The 20756-nt window shown below is 40.1% G+C and overlaps 1 protein-coding gene across 1 annotated transcript in view; it reads right to left on the minus strand.

Annotated features, from left to right (window-relative positions):
* The window catches only part of NRXN3 (neurexin 3), a gene marked incomplete at its 5' end in the record, with an annotated part of 972314 nt that overhangs the window by 914719 nt on the left and 36839 nt on the right, over positions 1–20756 (minus strand). Inside the window, one exon of the mRNA XM_082057637.1 lies at positions 12005–12034. Within this exon, the coding sequence (XP_081913763.1) occupies positions 12005–12034 (30 nt within the window). The remainder of the gene's footprint in view (positions 1–12004; positions 12035–20756) is intronic.

A 20756-nucleotide genomic window follows, 5' to 3' on the forward strand; every position in this document is an offset into this window, starting at 1 on the left:
ACACTATTTAGGAATGTACTCCAAGCATTTATAAGACTCTTATCAGGACAGGAGGTTGGTGGGATGTCAACACGCTACATGTGCACTGCTGGTGACAAACAATCAGTGTACAAAAAGTATTTTTCATGAGAATCACAGACGCATAGGGCTGGAAATAGTACAGGGGGAAAGCAACCACTCCTAAGTGCGGAGGTCATAATTCAGCATCTTTTAAAATGAACTGCTAAGAAATGGCCAACTGGAAATCCCAGCAAATAGAGCTGTAAGGAGCTCAAGGCCGAAAAGAAGGGAATCCGTGTCTATCCACTGAGCACATCAATAGGAAAACTTGTAAAGAGATTTCAAGCTCCTGAATCACTCAGATGGGAGAAGAGTCAGAGAGAAAGTGATTCCTGAAATAAATTTCTTTACAGTTATTTTTGGAAAAGGAGACAAAAAGGAGGAAACGTTGGTACATTGGAAAGCCAACAGAAATCATTATTCTCTATAAATTGCTTTGACATTGTATAGGCAGTGACCTTCACAGCACTACCAGTTTAATGGCATTTACTTCAGCAGTAGCTGATTTCACTATTAAAACAGGGATGCATAGCACAAGATTACACAACTAAATCACTCTTGTAAATATTTAATATCCTTGCCTTTCTTTTTTTTCTTTTAACAAATCACTATCAAAGGCAGAGCACACAGTAGAAAACACATTTATTTATTCTATCCTGGAAAAGCTTAGTGCTCACGCATTTTATCTATCTAGTTCTCCAAATGACTTTGACACTTGAAAGCCCTTGTGATCAAAACAGTCTGAAGGAAGGCAATTTTGCAACCATTTAAGAACTGATTTCATGCACTGATCAACATTTACCAAACTTGCCTGACAAAATAGCATAAAGTTTAACCCACCAGATTGATAGCAAACACCTGAAGGTGAAAATTAGTAAGAAAACTACAGCGGTTTAAGTGCCTTAGGAGACAATAAGAAAGAAAATCAGAGATTATCTCTCCACTCTTCCCCCCACCAAGGAAAAAAAAAATCAGTATTTGGGAAGTCAAAGGGAACTGGCACTACCAGAAAAAATCATACTTCTGGCTGGCAATACAATAAGTGCATCCACCACATAATATATTAATTCCATTATGGACATACAGTGCAGCACAGCAGGAAATGAAGCATCCACAGATTTCTCTTAAAATACATCTGTTTTAAAGATGGAGTCAATAAATCCAACAAATAAAGTACAAGAATGTAGCTAAGAAAAATTGGTAATGATATCTCTAGTATCATATCTAGTAATATAAAATTGAGTGAGAAATTGAAATGCTAAGCCTGAAATTAAGTACCTTAAGCACAGCAAGTCATTTTTAAAGAGAGCCTTACAATCTGTACATCCTGATTTTTCCAGCATTAGGAAAGGTATTTTTCCACAGTGTGGCATAAATGGTCTGTCACATTGTGGCAAAAATTATATTCTGTTCAAACAGCAGATGATCTATGCCAGAAAGTGTTCTTTATGACAGTATTCCAGAAGACAAACAACAAAAGTTATGCGTCTTTTCAGCAATTTAGCAACAAGAAAGATAAATGAATAGATATTCAGGAACTGAACAAATTCTGGGGGAAAAAAAATAATTTGGTATACCAAGGGATAAAAAAAACACATGTAGACAACAGCTTGTTCCACATGCCTACAGACTTCATTGAGACTATCTGCAGAGTAAGACTATCCAAAATAAATATGTGTAGTTGAAAATAGTCCGATAAATGTATTATTTGGATGACAGAGTTGGCCAGACCTGCAAAGCACTGGTGCCTGAAACATCTGTGCCCTTCGTCAGAGCTGAGAAATGCAACTGCATGGTGAAGTTAAGTGCTGCCCTGGCTTTTATAAAAGCTTGCAACAGTTTTAATGCAGAGCTAAGCGAGAGCCTGTAATCCCTGTGCTGCGATGCAGCAACGTGGACTCCCCTCGCAGAACAAGCCAACAGCTATGCAAGATCCTTTTATCAACATTCACACGGCTGGAAAATAACTGTTCACAGTTTGATTCCCAACATTACGGGGTGAACCCAGAATTGCTCAGAGAACTGGCAGCTGAATACACATGTAAAAGACAAAGGTTCTTCAGTGATATTTATTCTAGCCAAGTTTTAATATTTCAAGGCTTATAGCAACTAACCCTTTACATAATCAAATGTAATTGTCTGATCCCAGCTGGTGATCAGCACATTCATCATCAAGCTGGTCATTATTAATATACCAGTAATTAGAAGGAATAAAGGTGTGTACTTTATAACACTGGTTTAATACAATTCCACCCTACCAAGACCACAGCTCTTTTAAAAATACAATTATTTTAACATTCAAATTATAAATTTTTGTTACCACTACTAACAAGTAACAATCACAGAGCCATATGATTTTAGAACAAATGCTGAATTTTTTTTTAGAGTCTTCAGTAAAAATAATTTTAGCAATTCAAAGGAACCGTGTTTTGCTTTAGAAATAATCTGACCCATAAGCAGTTCCCCAAACTGTGATTTGAGACAAAAGCTCGATTAAAATGCATGCAATTGATAGAATCAAATTGTAAACACTTACCTACATATACTACATACATTCTTCTCGCTCTACTGTAGGAGAGAAAGCAATATCTCAGGCACCACAGTGTGGTACTGCTTGGCAAATGCTACTGACTTTTTTAATGGTGACAATTGTGTACACAAATTCTCAAAGTAGCAGTTCTGTTTAAAGCCTTTCCCCACAAAGCAGTGCTGGAAAAGGACCATTTCTATCAAATGCTTTGCAGTCTTTTACTTTAACAAGAGGAGAACTGAGGCCATCATTTAGTGAGAATGATCCAGAATCCCTCAGGTTAGTGTTGGAACAGTCTCAGGGCCAGATTCTTCCCTGCACTGTTTCTTTCACATCAGTGCATTTCCTGTGCTTCACTATCAGCTACACCACAATAAAATCCTTGTAGTGCAGCGAAGAATATGGCTCTCAATACCGTTCCATCAAACCTCTTGGTACATAAAGCATATCTAGTACCAGATCAACATCTCACAGAAAACTCTGCTAAAACAGAATTTGGGGACTTTATCCTTGCAGGTACACAACATATTCCCAGGTATAAAACACTTTTAATTTCTATGGGCTTCACTGGCTGTTTAGGAACACAATACCTTAAGCACAGCAATGTGCAGGATAAGTCATCTGTAATACAAATTTCAAAACAAAAAGGCTTTGAAAACAAATGAATACACTACAACCTGTGAATGCTGGATTCACACCGGATTCCTTGCTCTCCATAGAGGTATTTTGTATTTTCTTCCCTTATTTCATAGCCTGTCAGTCCTGATCTCCATTTGGATATGTGCACTCAGAACTATCAAGGCTCTTGAAACAAATGTGGAAATGAAAGCCAGCGTGAGAAGGAGCTCTAGCTCCATGAAAGAGGTGAGGAAGGAAAGGTGGCGCGTGTCACAGGAAGATGAGCAACTAGCAATGGTGCATTGCCAGAATCAGAAGCAAAAACCAGAATACTGATGTGGGGGAAATCACACACCATCACACATGACTTAATAACTGACACAGATGATACTGGCTGAGTTATATCAGACAATTTGAGAAAGTATGACCTTCTTCACAGTAACAGTTTTACAACCGTTTACATGGCGTGTTATCCACTAATCTAGTCAAAATATTTACTATCTGATAAAGTGCTGCAAATAAGGCACTCAGTCTTAATGCATAAGATCCAGCTTATACAGCACATATTTCCTAAACTGTTCAGTACCATAATGTTAATGCTCTAGTCCACAAAAGGCCACAATGAGCCTTGAAACAGGAAACTCCCCTCTTTCATTTGGTTTCTTATTTTTGCAAGGCTGCCTGATGTGTGTGACAGAGGTCTATTTCAGTTTCTGATGGCATTATCGGCACTTTGCTGCATTACCATAAACCCCAGGAAATAAGCTATTACCCACCATCACTCCTCCCGAATGTTATCACAGAGAATCATGCATTCACAAAACAGCATTAACTGCGAGAATTAGAGTCCATTTAAACTGCAGCTGTTCCTTCATTCCTAAATAGGTTCTTAGATCAAAACTTCTCCCTGACTGGTCTCATTACCAAATGTCCCTTTCAACTGTAAGAAGAAAAAGATCACTTCAAAAAAATCATATGTTTTACCGATAACACTCCTTCCCTACATTATGACAACCAGGTAAGTAACATTAAAATGAAGAATTTTTCCAAAAATACAGTAGATTATTTTAGCTTTCAGAATAATGAGTTCAAATTTTGCCTTCAAATCATCTCTGGCAACAGAAATGAACATGTAATTTTTATTTTCTATTTCTAGTTTATCTCATTTTCAGAATCTCAGACTTCAATTATTTAAGCGAAAGACATTCTGTTTATTTTTAATGCTAATACTAACTCTGCAGTAAGGGCTTTCTTTTAAATACAAAACCTAAATCCTGGATCTAATACACAGGCTGGTGCTTCTTTCAGCTCTAAACCCCTGCCCTAGAAAAACCTCCAACACTATATTCTGCTATTATAAAAATAAAATACAAAAAACAAAACAAAACAAAACAAAAAAACACTAAACAACCGTCACTTATTATGTTCCATTTCCCTCTCTGTTTCTTTTCCTCTTTGTTACTGTCCATTGGAAGGACTCCAGTCTTCAGGGAAAAGACGCTCTCAAATCCAAACTGAAAAACGTAAATGCCAGGAAAAGGCACAATGTCTCTTTAAGAGTCAACAGTAAATTAACTTGCCATAAGAGTGCAATAATTAGCAGTTAGTAGCTTATTAAAAGGATGGCAAAGGCCAAGCTGCCATCTGGGATCTCCAGTTTCTTGTGATTGTTATTATGTCAAGATGTGCAACTTGCATTAGCTTTCATGTCAATGTGCTTGCCCTTACTTTACATGTAAATTTTAATGAAAGATGCAGCCCTTTAAAAATCAGACATCCATCAAAAGTGCTATTAGTCTGCCTTTTACAAAGCATATGGCCTGTTTTGCTACCTCTGCATCTCTACACACCACTGAATTACTCAAATGAAAAAAATAGGGGAAGAAAAAAAAGCCTTTCAGTGATATCAATTAAATATTCTCTTTGGGCAGAATGAAACCTGAGCCACATCAAAACCAGAAGACTACAATACAGCGTAAGAGGACAATATTTTAGCTCCTGTTTATACACAACACGACTACAATGCCTTTAACTCTCACAGGGATCATTCTTCTTAATAAAAATGAAAGCCAATAAGGAATTAGCTGTTCATTCACATTACAAAGACACAGTTTTAAAATTAGGCAGAAAGAAAGCACGTAGGAAAAAATAAATTACCTATAAACCACAAAATACTTAACATATTATTAAATATTTTATGCATACACATTATTTGTAAACATGCATTCTTATATGCACAAACAATCATTTACCAGAAACATCCTATTTAATGTCTCATTTGTCTGCTTTCATAAATATATTACAAAGAGGTGTAAAAAGAAGAATATTTGTAAGACATCTATTCCCTTGCATTAACTGATATTCCACATTTAAGTGATCTTACACACCAAATTTCTGAGAATGTCATGACCTCTGGAATATGAAGAAATAGGATGAATGCCTTGTTGAGTAATCCCCCAATATCTTACGTTTGAAATTCATTAACAATCAATCGTCTCTAATTAGACTTATAAGAATTACATTAAAAGATTTGTTTCCTCCCTAAGTAAAATATGAAATGAGCAGCAAAAATTCACTTACAAAAAATAATTCCAGAGGAATGACATCTATATTCAAGGGGCCTTGATTCTATCAAAACAGTTTTATAGATTGGGTATTTGCAAACCATAAAATAAAATGTTTTATTTTCTAAACAGCCATTAAGAAGAATTTAAAACTAAAAGTCATCATCCTTCTAATGGTGCAGTATTTTTCCCCAAAAAAGGAAAACAAACCAAATAGCATACATTTTAAAAGTATTAAGGAAAGACCTGTAAGTGTAGAAACCAAACCCATAAAATATTAATATCTAAAACCCCAAACATTAAGATATTTTCTAGGGCAAAGCAGAGCTTAAAAACCACTGCCAAGGCTGGTAAGATGAATGTAGTGTTGTTTTTTCCTTCATATAATTAGGTATTTATAGTGCACAAATGATTTAACTTGTTACTGACATTTCACTTCAACATTTGCATAAACTCTTGGCCACTCAGGTGGACTTATTCACATCGCTCTGAAATCCTAATGCTATTACTGGTGAAGAAGAACTCCAGATTATTTTCCAGATCGGTAAGGTCCAGTCATTTCCTTCTATCCGAGTCCACAAACGGTATTTCATTTCTCCTGTGCCATTACCTCCTGGTCAATATTATCGAACAATTCAAATAAATAACAACCTCACACTGCTCACTGAGAGCAACGCTGAACTTTACAAGACTCAAAAGACCTACCTGGGTTAGGAGCAGCTAGGACTAAAGGAGATAATCTGATCTTGCAATGCTGAGAACCTCACAGGGGATACGCCAGTAGCCTTTGATCTACATGACATATATTAAAAAATGTCCCACCCATGAAATATGTGAGTACTCTTTCATTTCTCTCCGAGGACAGAGAAAAAAGCTTCTTCATGTTAAGAATGCATGTGCAGCTGTGCAGTTTTTCATCCGAGCCCAGCTAAGGATGGAGGGAAGAAGCCCAGTGCCTTAGAGGAGAAGCAGCAGCAGCCTGCAGACCGCATGGGCACTACGGAGGTGTCCTGTGCACACACAGAAACCAGCCACACCTCACTTTCATTCTTTGTGTCAGAGAGGACATTTGGGACTTTTTAGTTCTTTGGGTGAATCTTAGCCCACTAAATTCGGTGTGAATTTTGCTATTGCCTTCAAGAAGACTCAAGGTTTCATTCACTGATGACAGCAGTGCCCCACCAGGGATACAACTGATTTCCTCTGGAGGCACAAACTTCAACAGAAGGCAGATCCAAACCAAAAGTGATAATAAAACAAAACCCACTATATATATAAGAGAATGGTGAAAGGTAGCAAAAAGGCAAATTATTATTTCCTTAACAAAGGCTGTCAAGAGAACAAATTATATGGAAGAATTTGACTACACATTAACTCCAGTTCAATGGTAAATTAAGAGTTGGATATTTATGATCTCCTTTGGTATCACTTACGCGTGGGGGAGTGCTAGAGAAACAAACTCAATATAATTGTTCCTTTACTGTCAATTCCTCTCCAGAAGAGAAGTTGTATTCAGCAATTCATGCCAAACTAAATAAAAGTCCTCCCTGCTCATCATATACATTTACCTCACCTCCAAAACCAGTTCTATAACCTAATAAAAACACAAACAATGCAGATATGCTCAGTTTAGGTTAAAAAGCAAGGGGTATACAGGTGTTTTTTCTGTATCTCAGCTACTCCAGACATTAGCCCAGAATACCTACACTTCATCTTCTTCAGCTTTCCAGGAACTGGAATCTCCTGAACTTTTTAAAAAGGATAGATGCAAAAGAAGGCTATTTGCTACTGTGGAAGCAAATAATGAAATACTTGTTTCAAATGATGACAGTAAGGTCACAGACTGCTATATGTTGTGAAGAGGTTTTTGAAATCAAATACATCACATCCTTTGGCTACATGCATGGCATGAGACAAAGTGGCTGCCAGTTCTTAGTGAACACTACAAGAATGACAAAAAATATGAACCAGGTACAATCACTAAGGCATCTGGTATCACCTTCTCTGGGAGCTAAAGGCCATACAGGAGTTCAAAATTACACCACTTGAGCCCTCTGAAGGTAATACCATTCTTCATGTAGAGTGATGGTTCTCTGATGAAGTCACTTGTTATAACTAGAGCTAAAAACTACACATAGCTGGGAAGTGAAACAATATTTTCATTCAATGACACAATAAGTTTCAGTGCATATGAATTAATTATGGACTATATATTATAATCCTCATTCCTACAGGCTCAATTGTGAGTTTTGCTTCAGAAAAGACTTTCAGTTTAGCCTTGCACAGATTGACCTGCAGCACAAATGCCACCCAAGAAAAGAAGGGAGCAACATGAGCTAACATTACGCTGTACAAGACTCACCGTGATCTACACTGACGCTTAAATCACATGAAGCTATAAATCAGCTAACTCAATTATTGGCAGCTGTGTTGAGTCACAGTAACATTTTGTATGGTGTGCTTAGAGCATTAGGTTCTCGGTGTGTGTATGTGATTATTACGTTCTGATATTAACCTTTTGCTAAGAAGATAGCTCTGAGTACAGCTTATGTATTATCCTCCACCATCCACCTTTGGATAAATAGGAAAGCTATGAAATCAACTAGTGGAATATTTTTTAGCCTCAAAACAGAACAAATAATATTGACAACATGGTGCACCCCATCACAGATAATTCAACAATACAAACTTGTTAGAAGAAGGCAGGGAATCAGAGGGAGGATTCATACAAAGAGAAAGTGTTTGATATGCCATTATGCTCCTCAGAATTCAAGTATTACAGGACGAGTGATCACTGGGCAGACACTGCTTTTACCTCAAAGGAAAGTTGTTATGAACAAATCCTCTGAGCTCTCATACCCTCCTAGATTCATAGTAGTACAATTAGTCATTTCACCCCCCAATGTCTTATCGGCATGGAGACACCCAACATGCTCCAATGTGTTCAAATAATGCTGCTCAATAAATCAGATTCTTCAGCAGTTTATTTGTTGAAAAGGAGCAAGCCTCAGCATGATAAAACCTTTTATTCTCTCTATCTCATTGGATAATAGGACAAAGAAATGGATTTTCCTCAAGCAGTGCTTATAATTTATCAATTAATCTTTCCTTTTCCCTTCAGTCCAACTGGAGACCCACAGCAGGTTTGCAGCATTTTGCTTTTTTGACAGTTTTGATTAGGGATGGATGACTTCCCTCCGCATGATAAAGACGGGTGTTAACTGCTGAAGAGCAAGCTAGAGCCCCAGTGCAGCCTTACAGGGCCTGTGCTATATTGAGGTGCAGGGAAAATGGACCTCTCTTTAGCAGTGCTGATCACTTCTGTTTCTTCTGCAGCATTTTGCAACTCAATTTCTATTTGAAAAACACCATATTGCTAATAGAGCTGATGGGAAACACGAGCTGGGGGGAGAAATGAGAGCTCAAAAGACCTCCATTGTCTAAGGGTACTGGACAAGCCCAAGTCCTGCTTCCACCAACACCAGTGCCAAAATTCCCAGCAGCAGCATCACTCCAGTGCAAGAGAGTCACAAGTACCAGCTCACTGGCCTCTGGCTCTGTCTTCAACTGAACTGGTTGTCCCTTTCTGCCCCAGCATCACAAGCTACAGAGCCTGACACTGTGCAGCCCATACTTAGTGTGAACAGGGAGAAAATAACATCTGTTAAGAAGGCCTCGAAGCATTCATCTTAATAAATATATATTCCATAATTCAACACAAAACAAAAGAGTGTTAAGAGACTTTTAAAAGTAAAGGCATTAAGTTTCAATGTGAACCACATTCATAAAAATACAATTTGTCCACTGACAATCAAACATAAATAAATAAAGTCTTAGAAACAATAAAGTCTTATAAAGAATGCAATCTCTACCTTTACTTCTACCTACAGACAGGAAGGTGTGCATCCAGTTAAGAGGAGGAACAAGAGCGGTGTCCATCATGAAGGAGGCAAAAGAGAAGGAGGAAGCATAAAAACAGAAAATGATGTCACTGGCCATACTTACAAAAACAAGAAAACGAGCATATTAGGAAGCAGCCAAACCCAACAAAACACAATGTCAAGGGAAAAACGAGAGACACACCACAACTAAAGCACAAAGCATGGCTTAAACAATTAACTGTACAACCAGCAGCTGCCTGGTTAAGCCCCTTGGCTTTAATTTAATTTTCTACTGAGAAATGCAAACCCCTCATGCAATAGCATGCCAGTGATGTGCCTTATTCCACATCAAATTCAAAACAGCAAAAAAAAACCAACAGAGTAGGACAGAAGTAAAAAAAAATCTCATGGTAATATATTTGCTAAACACATTTCACCTACCAAAGCTAATGTATTTGTATATAATGTTGACATTGCATATTTACTCACACATACACATTTACATATTTTATATCCACCATATTTTTGTAGAGAGTAAATATTTATCAAAAGGGAATATCTGTGAGGTGGTTGGCAAGAAATGAGAAGCCACTGTTTTCTGATGCGTCATGGATAAATAAGGGTGTCTAAAGTTGCCAGAAGCCAACAGTTTTCACATTTTTTTGCCAGACAAGGGAGTATAGAGAGGGCTAATGACAATTGTACAGGCTTGAATAGGTCATCCAAGTCTTCAGGAGCCAGCTGGGTTGCAACTTATAAATTAAATGGCCAAGTGCATCTGTGTATATAATCCAGTGCTAAATCACAGACTGCTACAAAGACATGTTCAGTATTATTGAGTACAAAAGTGGCCATGAAAGTTCACTGTTCTGATCACTCCCAACATGCCATCACACTTCATCTGCCAACAGCTTGTCATACACAGCTGCATCCTGAGGTAGGTCGTGCTGAAGGGACCTGCCTGCTGGATGCTCCTTCACCAAGCACAACCTCTGACCCATGAGCCCAGCTGAACAATAACTGGGGACACAGAAGAAGCTCAATGCTTCTCAGAGCTTATCCAGATGCTCCACATGCCAGATACAACTGCCTTGGCATGCACTCATAGAGAGCAGTTTTCCTAATTTTCCTACCATGTAAGGACCATGAGCAGTACAGAAACTGAAGAGTGAGCTCCAACTTCACTTCTGATTGTTTCCTAAGCTTCCATAACCTTATAGCAGACATCTGTCTTGAACTACAGAATAAAAACTGATTATGTCTCTTCACGTTTCACTGAGATACACAGAAACTATGGGGTTTTTTATTCAAGTACATCATTACTCTGGAGCCTTTGCAGGCACTATGTTCTATCTTACTAACTGTTTGGACTGTCTAACCTCAGATATGTGTTGACTTAATGGCAAAAACACTACTGTGTACCTCTAGTCTAGGAAAGCTTCATCAAGCTTTAGAGTCACAACTTGTATTTGCTCCCCAGAGACAGTTGGTCTGGTCTTCCTAGTGCACCATGTGCACACACCTTGTATTAGGTCTTCAACCATTTCACTCCTGCATTTGCAAGACCAGAATGCATCACCAGCACTACTAACTCCTCCCTGTATACTGATGTCCACAAGACGCTGACACTGTTAGAGGAAAACAGAATCTCCCCTCACCTCACCTCACCTCTCCTCACCTCTCCTCATCAGCTTCTTCCTCCACATCCCCATAGTGCAAAATGGGACTAATCATCCTATCATGTCACAGCCAATAGTTCTGTAACACAATCCAGGCTGAGATACTAAAATGTGAACTCTGATACAGGCCTAAATATCATTTGTAGCCCATCCCGGGGTTAGCCCTATTCTTTTTCTAAACCATTTTGCTCTGTGCATATTTGAATATTTTAAATTGCAGACACAGGACTTACAGGCCATTATATGCAATTTTCCTCAGATTCATAATGAGTTAGGATTATGCCATGAGGGCTATTAACATATATTTTGTAATAATTGCGCTCTTAAAAATAAAGACCAACATTGAGGTCTACATTTACCAAGCAAGTGGAAGTCATTAAAGCTGGCATGAGAACAAAGAAATGGCAGCAGAAAATTGGTGGGCTGCATGGCAGCGGGAAGTGTACCCCTTTGCTGTCCGCAGAATCATTTCATGCCCCCTCCTGGGCACCTGCGTCCCAGGCTGACAAGTAGCCGTGGCTCATGGGACACAGAGGCAAAAATGCAAATGACTTGACTGGCACCCTCTAGGCTTAGTGGCGTTTGTCATGCAAAGCCCAGCTCAGAAAAGAAGCAGGTACAAAGCCCTTTCATGATCAGTGACTGAAACAAAGAGAAAGTCAAGGGACTTACCTTGTTCACCCATCATCAGGTGTGAGAGGCCTTTGAAAAAGAGAGAGAGAAAGAGGGGCAGTAAGAAAAAAAGAATAAAACTGAAAAAGAAGCAGTAATATCCATGCACACTGGTCAGAGTCCAATACCTCTCAGCACTGGAACTCACATACTTGAGCTAGACCAAGTATGGGTGTAGCACACAGGGCACACACATATGCAAGTGTTGCTTTCCACACTGAGCAGGAAAGCATCTGCCACAGGTAGAAGAAAACTGCTGGTAGTTGCAGAACTGTGTTTGAGGTTCATTATACCCCTTGAGGATCAGCTCTAGAGGCACTGCACACCAGTATGGCTAAACGGGCCAGGAAAAACAAGATCTGCAGTGGGGCTCTGCAGGAAGCATTTGCTGCTCTGGAGAACTTCAGAAATAACTTCAGAAATAACTTCTCAGCTCAAGATTTAAAATTCAAGGCTGCAGTGGTCAGTGAAAGGGAGGCCGTGATCCTATCACATCCGCTTCAGACGAAACATCTGGCTAAATGCATACACACACACACAAAGCTATCCTCATTCTTAAATGTGGAGGCTTCTGCATGTATTTAAAGGTATTGTAATTCAAACAACACTGTCCTCACTTACTAATTAGACACCAGTAAATCAGACCTGGCAAGGACTAAAAAATTAACTGAAACCTTTTTTTTTTTAATACTATTAATACTACTCCATTTTCTTTCTGGAAAGATCTGGAGATTTGACTTCCAAGTGCAGTGTGTTACTTTATGGTTCTATAGCTAAAGCTGCTCTTTGGTTTCACAATTCAAGGTAAAGCCAGAAAGCAGCACAGCTCCCCTCAGCAGTGTCAGCTCTCTAGATGGGCCTGTGGTGGTCACTTGGGCTGCTCCAGTCTCTGTCCAATAACTCTTTCTGCCTTAAACCTTATTTGTTTCAATTAAAATTAACTTCTACCCCCAATTTTCAAATGTGTTTACTGTACAAATATATTCATACAAATACACTTTAGAGGCTGTTGTATATATACTCATGCCCAACACATTAAGCATCAACTGACCCATTAGTTAGTTTTTGTGACACATGGTTGTCACAGAACTAACATAAAAAACAAATCTTACCCACTCATGCCATGAGTGACTCCTTTCTTACTTAGTTCCCTGACCTTCTTCCCTAAGCTTGATTCCTTCTCCACATCTGGTTTTCACAGCACTTAGTATGTCAGGGATTTTGATACACGCATACACACACACCACCCCCCCATCTTAAGTCAGTATATTAACCAAACAGGGCTGTGATTTTTTTTAATTTCATGGAGACCGAGAGGTCAAATGAATTTATTAGGATGAGAATTTTCAACAAGGAGCATGCTGAGTTTGAATTTGTTTATTTCTTTCTCTTTCATATTTTTTCTTTTGCATCTGCTGGACAAATCTAAAATCCAGATCATCCCAAGAATATGTTCACCCACAGAGAACTCCAAGCCAGATAAGGGGATTAATAATTGTACAGTCTAAGGAATGCAAATATCTTAATGTTCTTGAAGATTATTGTGGATTTAGAAAAATAATCAGAAATACAACGTAGGTTTAGATTTTTTTTTAGGTTTTCAGCTATAAATAAACATAGCAGATTTAATACTGTAGGACATATTTCTAGTTTAAATTACAAGATAAAATTTCACTGAATAATTTTGCTTTGTTAGCAGAGTGGGTTGAATTTGTGTTTCTATTTATGGGCACTGACCCCATCATTCTTGATAAGCAAATCTTAGGTCTGTCCAAATGGGCACTCAAAAGTCAATGTAAAATGCACTGTAAAAGATAATAAAACAAATACGTAACCATTAGGACCTACAAAGCACAGAGACCCTGTAGCGATTGCGAAAATGAGAAAAGGCAAGAAGATGGCAAGGTGGCAGCATGATATGAAACTGAAGCTGGCTGAACAGGACAGGAACATCAGACCCAGAGCAGAGACAGGGGTCTCAAGCCCCCAGCCCTTGTACACCACAAGGGAGAAAAGCCCTGGCTAAGAGGCACAGCACCAACAGGTGCAGCTGCTTGGGGTATTAGGGACTTTGTCCACTTGGCTAGACAGGACGCTAACAAGGAGAGACCTCCAGAGAAGGTTCAAAGGAAAAGCCTGAATTAAACACCCTGAACCACATCATAAGAAGATCCTTCCTCTAACCACCAGGCACAGATAATCTATAAAAATCCCAGAATGTCAGGAACATCAACACCCCTTTTGTCCTTATCCCTGGAAGGCCAATGTTGTGTGCCCCATGTGCCAGGAGCATCACCCAGGTGCAGCCCAGAGACCTGCACCTGAGCTCCAGGGTGAGCGCACCCTCCACACACACCCACCATTCTGGCCCCTGGTTTGGCCTTGGTTCAAACGCCTAGGAAAGAAAGTCTCCCTGAGAAATGTTCTGACTCTCTCTGCTACAGCAGCAGCTGTGGTATTGTATGTATCTCTAGACCTTCTAGTCCCAAACGGATAATGGAAGTAGCGAGATTAATGAAAAATAATGCCTGCCCTGCCCCAAATGCTACTTTTTCCTTTTTAAAATGGGAAGAAAAAGGAGGGTGAAGTTAGAGATATAGAAAAAAAAAAATCTCTTAAGTTGTTCCTCAATGCAGATCCTTATTTTAACAAAGGGAACACCAACAGAATTCCAGATTCATTATTAGATAGAATAATAACACAGATAATGAAATAACATATCAGCTTTTCTCATCTGAAAATTGTTCTCCCTTGCAATTTAAAGTAGGAGTGAAAATGAGTGTATTTATCTCCAACAAAATGTCATTAACAACCAAAACATTCAGCCACTGAGATCTAAAATCTGTGACATTTGCAGCATGTGTAACAAAGGCCTCAAATTAGTCACAGTAAAATCAACATGGAAAACGTGAACTGACATCATTGTCCCACCTTTTCATCACCCTCAAGATATGACAAGACACTGAAACAGTTTTCCAAGCATAAAAGTCAAAGTCATCTCAAGGTGGCATGGGGTAGCACACGCTATTAGACTACAACAAACTAACAGGGCATCCAGCAAACTAATGCAAGAGGTGTGAGAATAGTCCAGACCTGCAAGCTAGACCAGATTTTGACAGAACACAGGGGACACCTATCACCACGCTATTTGGGCACCAGCCATAAAAATCAGCAAAGCTTTCAGCAGGCTCTGGATGGTAAATGAACTCATCAGGCCCCAAAGCATGTTATTCACATGTACAGCCATTGCTTGTGCCAGTAGCCATCCCATTCCAGGTGAATCCTGTAAGCAAATCTGAGTTTCCATCTAAATCCAGGTAAAACATGCTTTTCTTTTCATCTTAGGTTTGTTCAACATGAAACCCTGATTAAAGCCTTAAGGCTACAAACCCAGCCAGTGCAGAACTGGGAAAAGGTTGACACAAACCCACGTGAGCCACAATAGTGAAGGGGTTGTGTGCTTTTTCTAAACCAATCTGCCCAATGAAAATGGTAGGTAGCAAGTGCTCTGGAAAAGGTTTAGGAAAACCTCCAAATAAACAGCTCATCTGCCTGCAAAGAAATTTTATGTCAAAGTCAGGAATCTGGTGACTTGCTATTCCTGAACTTCTCTTGTGAGTGACAGTAAGGACAAGCGTATGGCTTTGGAAGAAGGTTCTTAACAGATTTCTTAGATAATAAGCACCTGCTTGTGCTCAGTCTCTGGAGCCCCAGCTTCTTCAGACTTCCAGCAGTAATGTGAAGAGAAAGTGGCCTGCTTCTTCAAAACATCAGTTTGTTATTAAAATATGCCTACCACTGAGGCCAGACAGACATAAAAACTCTGCTCCCTGGCCATGATTTATGTCTGTCACAACTGACTCTTCCTATCTAGGTCTGGAAGGTTTCTTGATATTTCTTTAACCTACTACGAATTCAGTATTATTTTCTTAAAGGTTAATGTTAATCTCCCTTGATCTCAAAGTAATATTTCGAGGAATTATATTTTTTTAATTGTCAACGATCTGTTTTCTATGTTGGAACAGTAAAATGAGTGGCTCTAATTGTACAAAGTATCAAGGGCCAACACTGGATTCTTATGAAGATAGAAGGACATTTTTTAAAATAGCTTCAGAGTACAGTGATAGGAAAGAGCAATGCAGTTAAACAGCAGTCCTCATCTTGAAGGATTTACTAGGAGCAATTTTCAGAGTGAAGGAGAAAACGAAGGAAACCTTGGGGCAGTTTGAACCTCACCCCCACTGCCCCATCCCCAGCACTTGGGTACTTAGCACTTAAAGTGGAAAAATAAAGCCACAAAACCTAAGAAGGTGGGGAGAACACAAAACACAGCTGAGAGTGACAATTAATTGCAGAAACAAAGGAAGATGGACTCCTTCATCTAGTTAATTATAACTTGTTCCATGTTACTGGGCCCATGCTCTGGGGGTGTGCATGTGTACGTGGGTCTGCATGCACTGCTGAATTGCTCTGTTAAGGCGGGCAACCTCAGTATTTCCCTTTTAATGATGCTGCCAGATGATTAGCCCAAAAGCTCTTAATGAATGGGCAGAGAGACTGCCAGGCAGCAGCAGGCTTGCCCACAGAGGGTCCTTTCCTGGGTATCAAGATCCATGACCCATTCACATAATAACAGGGCCAGCTGCAAAGTGTGTCTGAGGCAGAACATTGTGCCCTCTGGTCCAGCATAAACATGCAAATCCTTTACAGAAGAGCTGAAGAAAGAAATCATAAAGAAATTATAAAACTGTGTCCGCTATAGAGAAGAGCACTCTGATAAGTGATGGAGTCTGTTGTTTACACCTCCTTTCTTAACTTCCTAAAACTACTACTTCCTTAAGAAATGGGCATTTTTTTTCTCCTCTGAGCCTCCTACCCTAGCTCCATCAGCAGTTCCTTTTTCTAGTTGAGGAGGAGAGCTGACAAATCCCTCGTCTCCCACATGGTCCTTCTCAAAACAGGCGCCTTGAGGGTTTCTAAAACCCAAAGACCAAGGAAGACTCCCTAAGACTCCCCATGCACCAAAAAGAGGGCATTCCAGCAGAACCAAAGGATGAGATTCAGAGGAAGAAGCAAAACCCTCGTCTCAAGGGATTTGTAGAATGGATGAAGAGGAAAAATCATTCTGAGACATAGTTCAGACCTTTTACCTGCTAGACAGGTCAGCTTTGCCAAGAGGATGACCTGATTTCTTGGCTGCTGGCACACATGGTGCCTGTTTTTTAGAACTGGGAAAAGCAGTAGCACAGGCTGGGGAGCAGTCATTTGTGTTTGATTCAACCATGATATGCACAACAGCCAAGGGGCTCCTCACAGGCCCCAGCAGCAAGGCCAGGCGGGAGTGCAGTTTTGTTACTGTAGCCAGAGGCCCACTTCCAATCCAATTACACACAGCAGCTGTGCTAGCTCCACTTCTCCATCCCCTTTGTTTCCTCTGCTATATAATTCCAGGATAGCTTTTGTCATTATCGGGGGCAGTGAGTCAGGGTGTGTGGCACCTACTCTGAGTGATCAAAAGAGTAAGACCATGAGGTAGAAGCCAAAGAGAAAGTCATTTACGACATCATCTATGGGCAGAAATAGTGATCACATCATACTATCTCCTTTCCCCTGTGGTGGAAATGGTATTCTGACATTGCACATGGCTGATCCCTAGACATATTCACATAGGGAGGGCTACAAAGCTGGTGCTGTTTGAAAACATGAAAATAAACATGCAAGTGTTTGCAAAGATGGCCACACACACAAGAGAAGGTGTGCAGGTGGCAAGACCTGAGGGTGAATGCCTTTTATGGCTGACCCATAAGGAGATGTGTATCATTGCAAATCAGAGCACCTGATCAAGTAGGTGCACCAAGTGGGAAAAGCAGTCCTGTTAGGCATGGAATAGGATTGTTCACCTTGGAAAAGACACATCTAACAATATATATGATAGAGGTAAAATCCAAAATAATACAAAGCAGGTGAACAGGGAGTAATTTTTTTCCCCTAGTTGTCAGAATACAAGGAGTAGGAGTCATTGAATGAAATTCTCAAGTAACAGGTGTAAAAACAAGGGAAAGAAAGTACTTCCCACATTTGAACGATTAAACAATGGGACTCATTATCACAGGATATTGTGCAGGAAAAAATATACGTGGATTAAGAAAAACAAAGACTGGACATGTCCAAAGAAAAGATGTTCATCTGACTGTACAACACCGTGATCCGGATGCAACATCAGGTCAGAAAGTCCTTAACACAGCGACTACCAGAAACCACAAATGCATATCAAGATAAGACTAATGCTAGCATAGTTTCATAAACTTCTTCCAAAGCATCTATTTTCATAAAAATAGGCTTCTGGGCTAGATAAATTCTTGTTCTGGCCCCAGTGTTCACTAATGCCATGTGGTTACAAATGGCATAAATGGAGATGAAAAACATTCAGTGCAAGAGAATCCAATTTGTGGACAGTGCCTGTGCAAAGGGCAACGCAAGAATGAAAACAGTGGTGGCATCTATGAAGAAGAACATAAGCCTGTACAAACTGGTTTCAAACACCTGTGTGAGTGGCACTGTGTGGATTTTGCTGTCAGCTTTGCTCTTCCCTAGTACCTTCAGTAAATCAGAAACACCAAAGGGGCTGAAACACAGCTCACTCATGTTCATGCCCAAAAAACAGAGTTCAGCTTCAAGGAAGCAGAAGTCAGCATACAGGTACTATGTATATTATCCTATGACATACACTACAGAAGACAGATTAAAACGGCAGCCCTGAGATGAAGAAAGGACAGAAGCATGAAAAGATGGAGTTTGAGAGATTAAAGACCTGGATCAAAAAAGTGCTAGTATGCTTGTGCCTTCAAGGACCTCTGTATCCTTATAAAGGAGTTGTTTAGACAAGCAAGGATTAATTTTTGCTCAGGGCCCCAGCTAACTAGGTCATTTCTACTGGGTCATGTTCACTGAGTTACATGCAAACTCTAGTCAGCAGTAAAATCATGACAGCAAAATTATTCATCTTTTAGCCTTCTCCCTATGAACATTTGAAGATCTCTCCCACAAAGTGGATAAGCGAGGCATGAATGGGAGAAGCACTGTTTAAGCTTTGACAGTCCCAGGTATCAGCACCAGTCACCATAATATCAAGAACCCATATTTAGTCCTTTCTCCTTCATATATTCCTTCCATTAAAAAATAAAAATAAAAATTAAAAAAAATAGCGAGAGAGGAGTGTATCATTTGCTCCTTGATCTACTGGTCTTTTCCCAACAATCTGTCTTTCAGAACCTCAACCACTGGCACAAAGTAGAAAGGGGCAGACACTGTGCTGAGGTCCCAAGGGCATCCATTCTGGTCTGTGCTGCACGCCACTCCCCAGCCGAGGCACTTAACCCCTCTAAGAAAGCTCTTAACCTCCATAGTGTTCAGCCCAAGATTTCTAAGCACGTTGTGAAGGTGAAATAAGGCTGCAGCTATAAGCCCAAAGGGAAAACTGAAGTACCAAAAGGAGAAGTTATTTCTACTCTACATGACACAGACAGCACAGACAGCAACTGTCCCAACTCCAGCGCCCTGCACTAAATACTTGATTTTGCTGCTTACAGTGTGACGTTATTTTGTGAGTGGGGACATAACATCTGCAGGGCAGCTGTGCTTGATATCTGGAAAACTTCTTTCATTCATGAAATAAGCCAGATGGGATCTTCAGTTGGCTCTAGAAATGAGCGTAGCACACCAGTCCCTGTTGCTGGAGTACCCCTTCTTCATAGAGACCTTGCAGCCAAGGAAGACTCATACTACATATTTCTGTTTACTTTGAACAAGACTAACTTCTTGGCACCTTGCAGAAATCACACCCAACAGAGCCTTGTGCTGTGTTCCCCACTGCTGCCAGCCCCAGCCTATTCACAGCTACTTTCTCTTACTGGGAATTAGTTCTAACCAGTCTATTCAACAATAAAAAATAGTTAATCAATGGGCTCTTTACAGCCCTTCCACTGCCTGTGGGTAAATAGTTACCATTAGCTCATAAAATCCCTAATTTGTCTTGCAAACCGTGGATGGTTAAAGTAACCATTTTGACAGGGGCCCAGGGCTCTCTCCTCACAATACAGACAGCTGGATGGCCAGATAGGAAGAAAGCCTCTGCACAGCTGGGCAGAGGGGAAGCACACACCAAACCCTCCTGGTGGTCCCCATCACAGCCCAGCCACACAGCCATGTTAGTGGCCTCCCCAGGGGGAGCTGAGCAGAGGGATTAGACTGCCTAGGAGTAAACAGTTACAGAGCCAAATAATGAGATGTGGGTAATTGTCGAAGTGAAAGCATACAGATGAGTGTGAGAGTACACAGAGAAGAGCATTCATGTGTGATTAGAAATGCATGTGAGAAACCACACAGCAGTCCTGAGAATGAGAACATTTGTATGAACAATGGAGAGAATAAAAAATGCACATCCAGGCGTATAAATTAGGAGAATAAGAGGGCGGTGGGGCAGAAAAGCCTATTCAGAGAGTAGAAGGATGGACAGCACCTGTCTTGGTTGTGCCACCTCTGCTGGGGCCCCTACTAGTGATGCCATCATCCTGTGCACACTGTACAGGCCTTGGAGATGGCCCTGATGTTGTTTAAGGCAACACTAGTTCATGGCATAGTATTTTGAGTCCTACTGGTAGGGCACGGGAAGGCCATTGCCTTCTAAATTTAACCATCCTCTTCTGCCACAGACACCAACACCTTCAGAAGGTGATGGAGAGACCTGTGACCC

The sequence above is a fragment of the Streptopelia decaocto genome (assembly GCF_964273445.1).
Source record: "Streptopelia decaocto genome assembly, chromosome: 7".
In the NCBI taxonomy this organism is placed as follows: Eukaryota; Metazoa; Chordata; class Aves; order Columbiformes; family Columbidae; genus Streptopelia; species Streptopelia decaocto.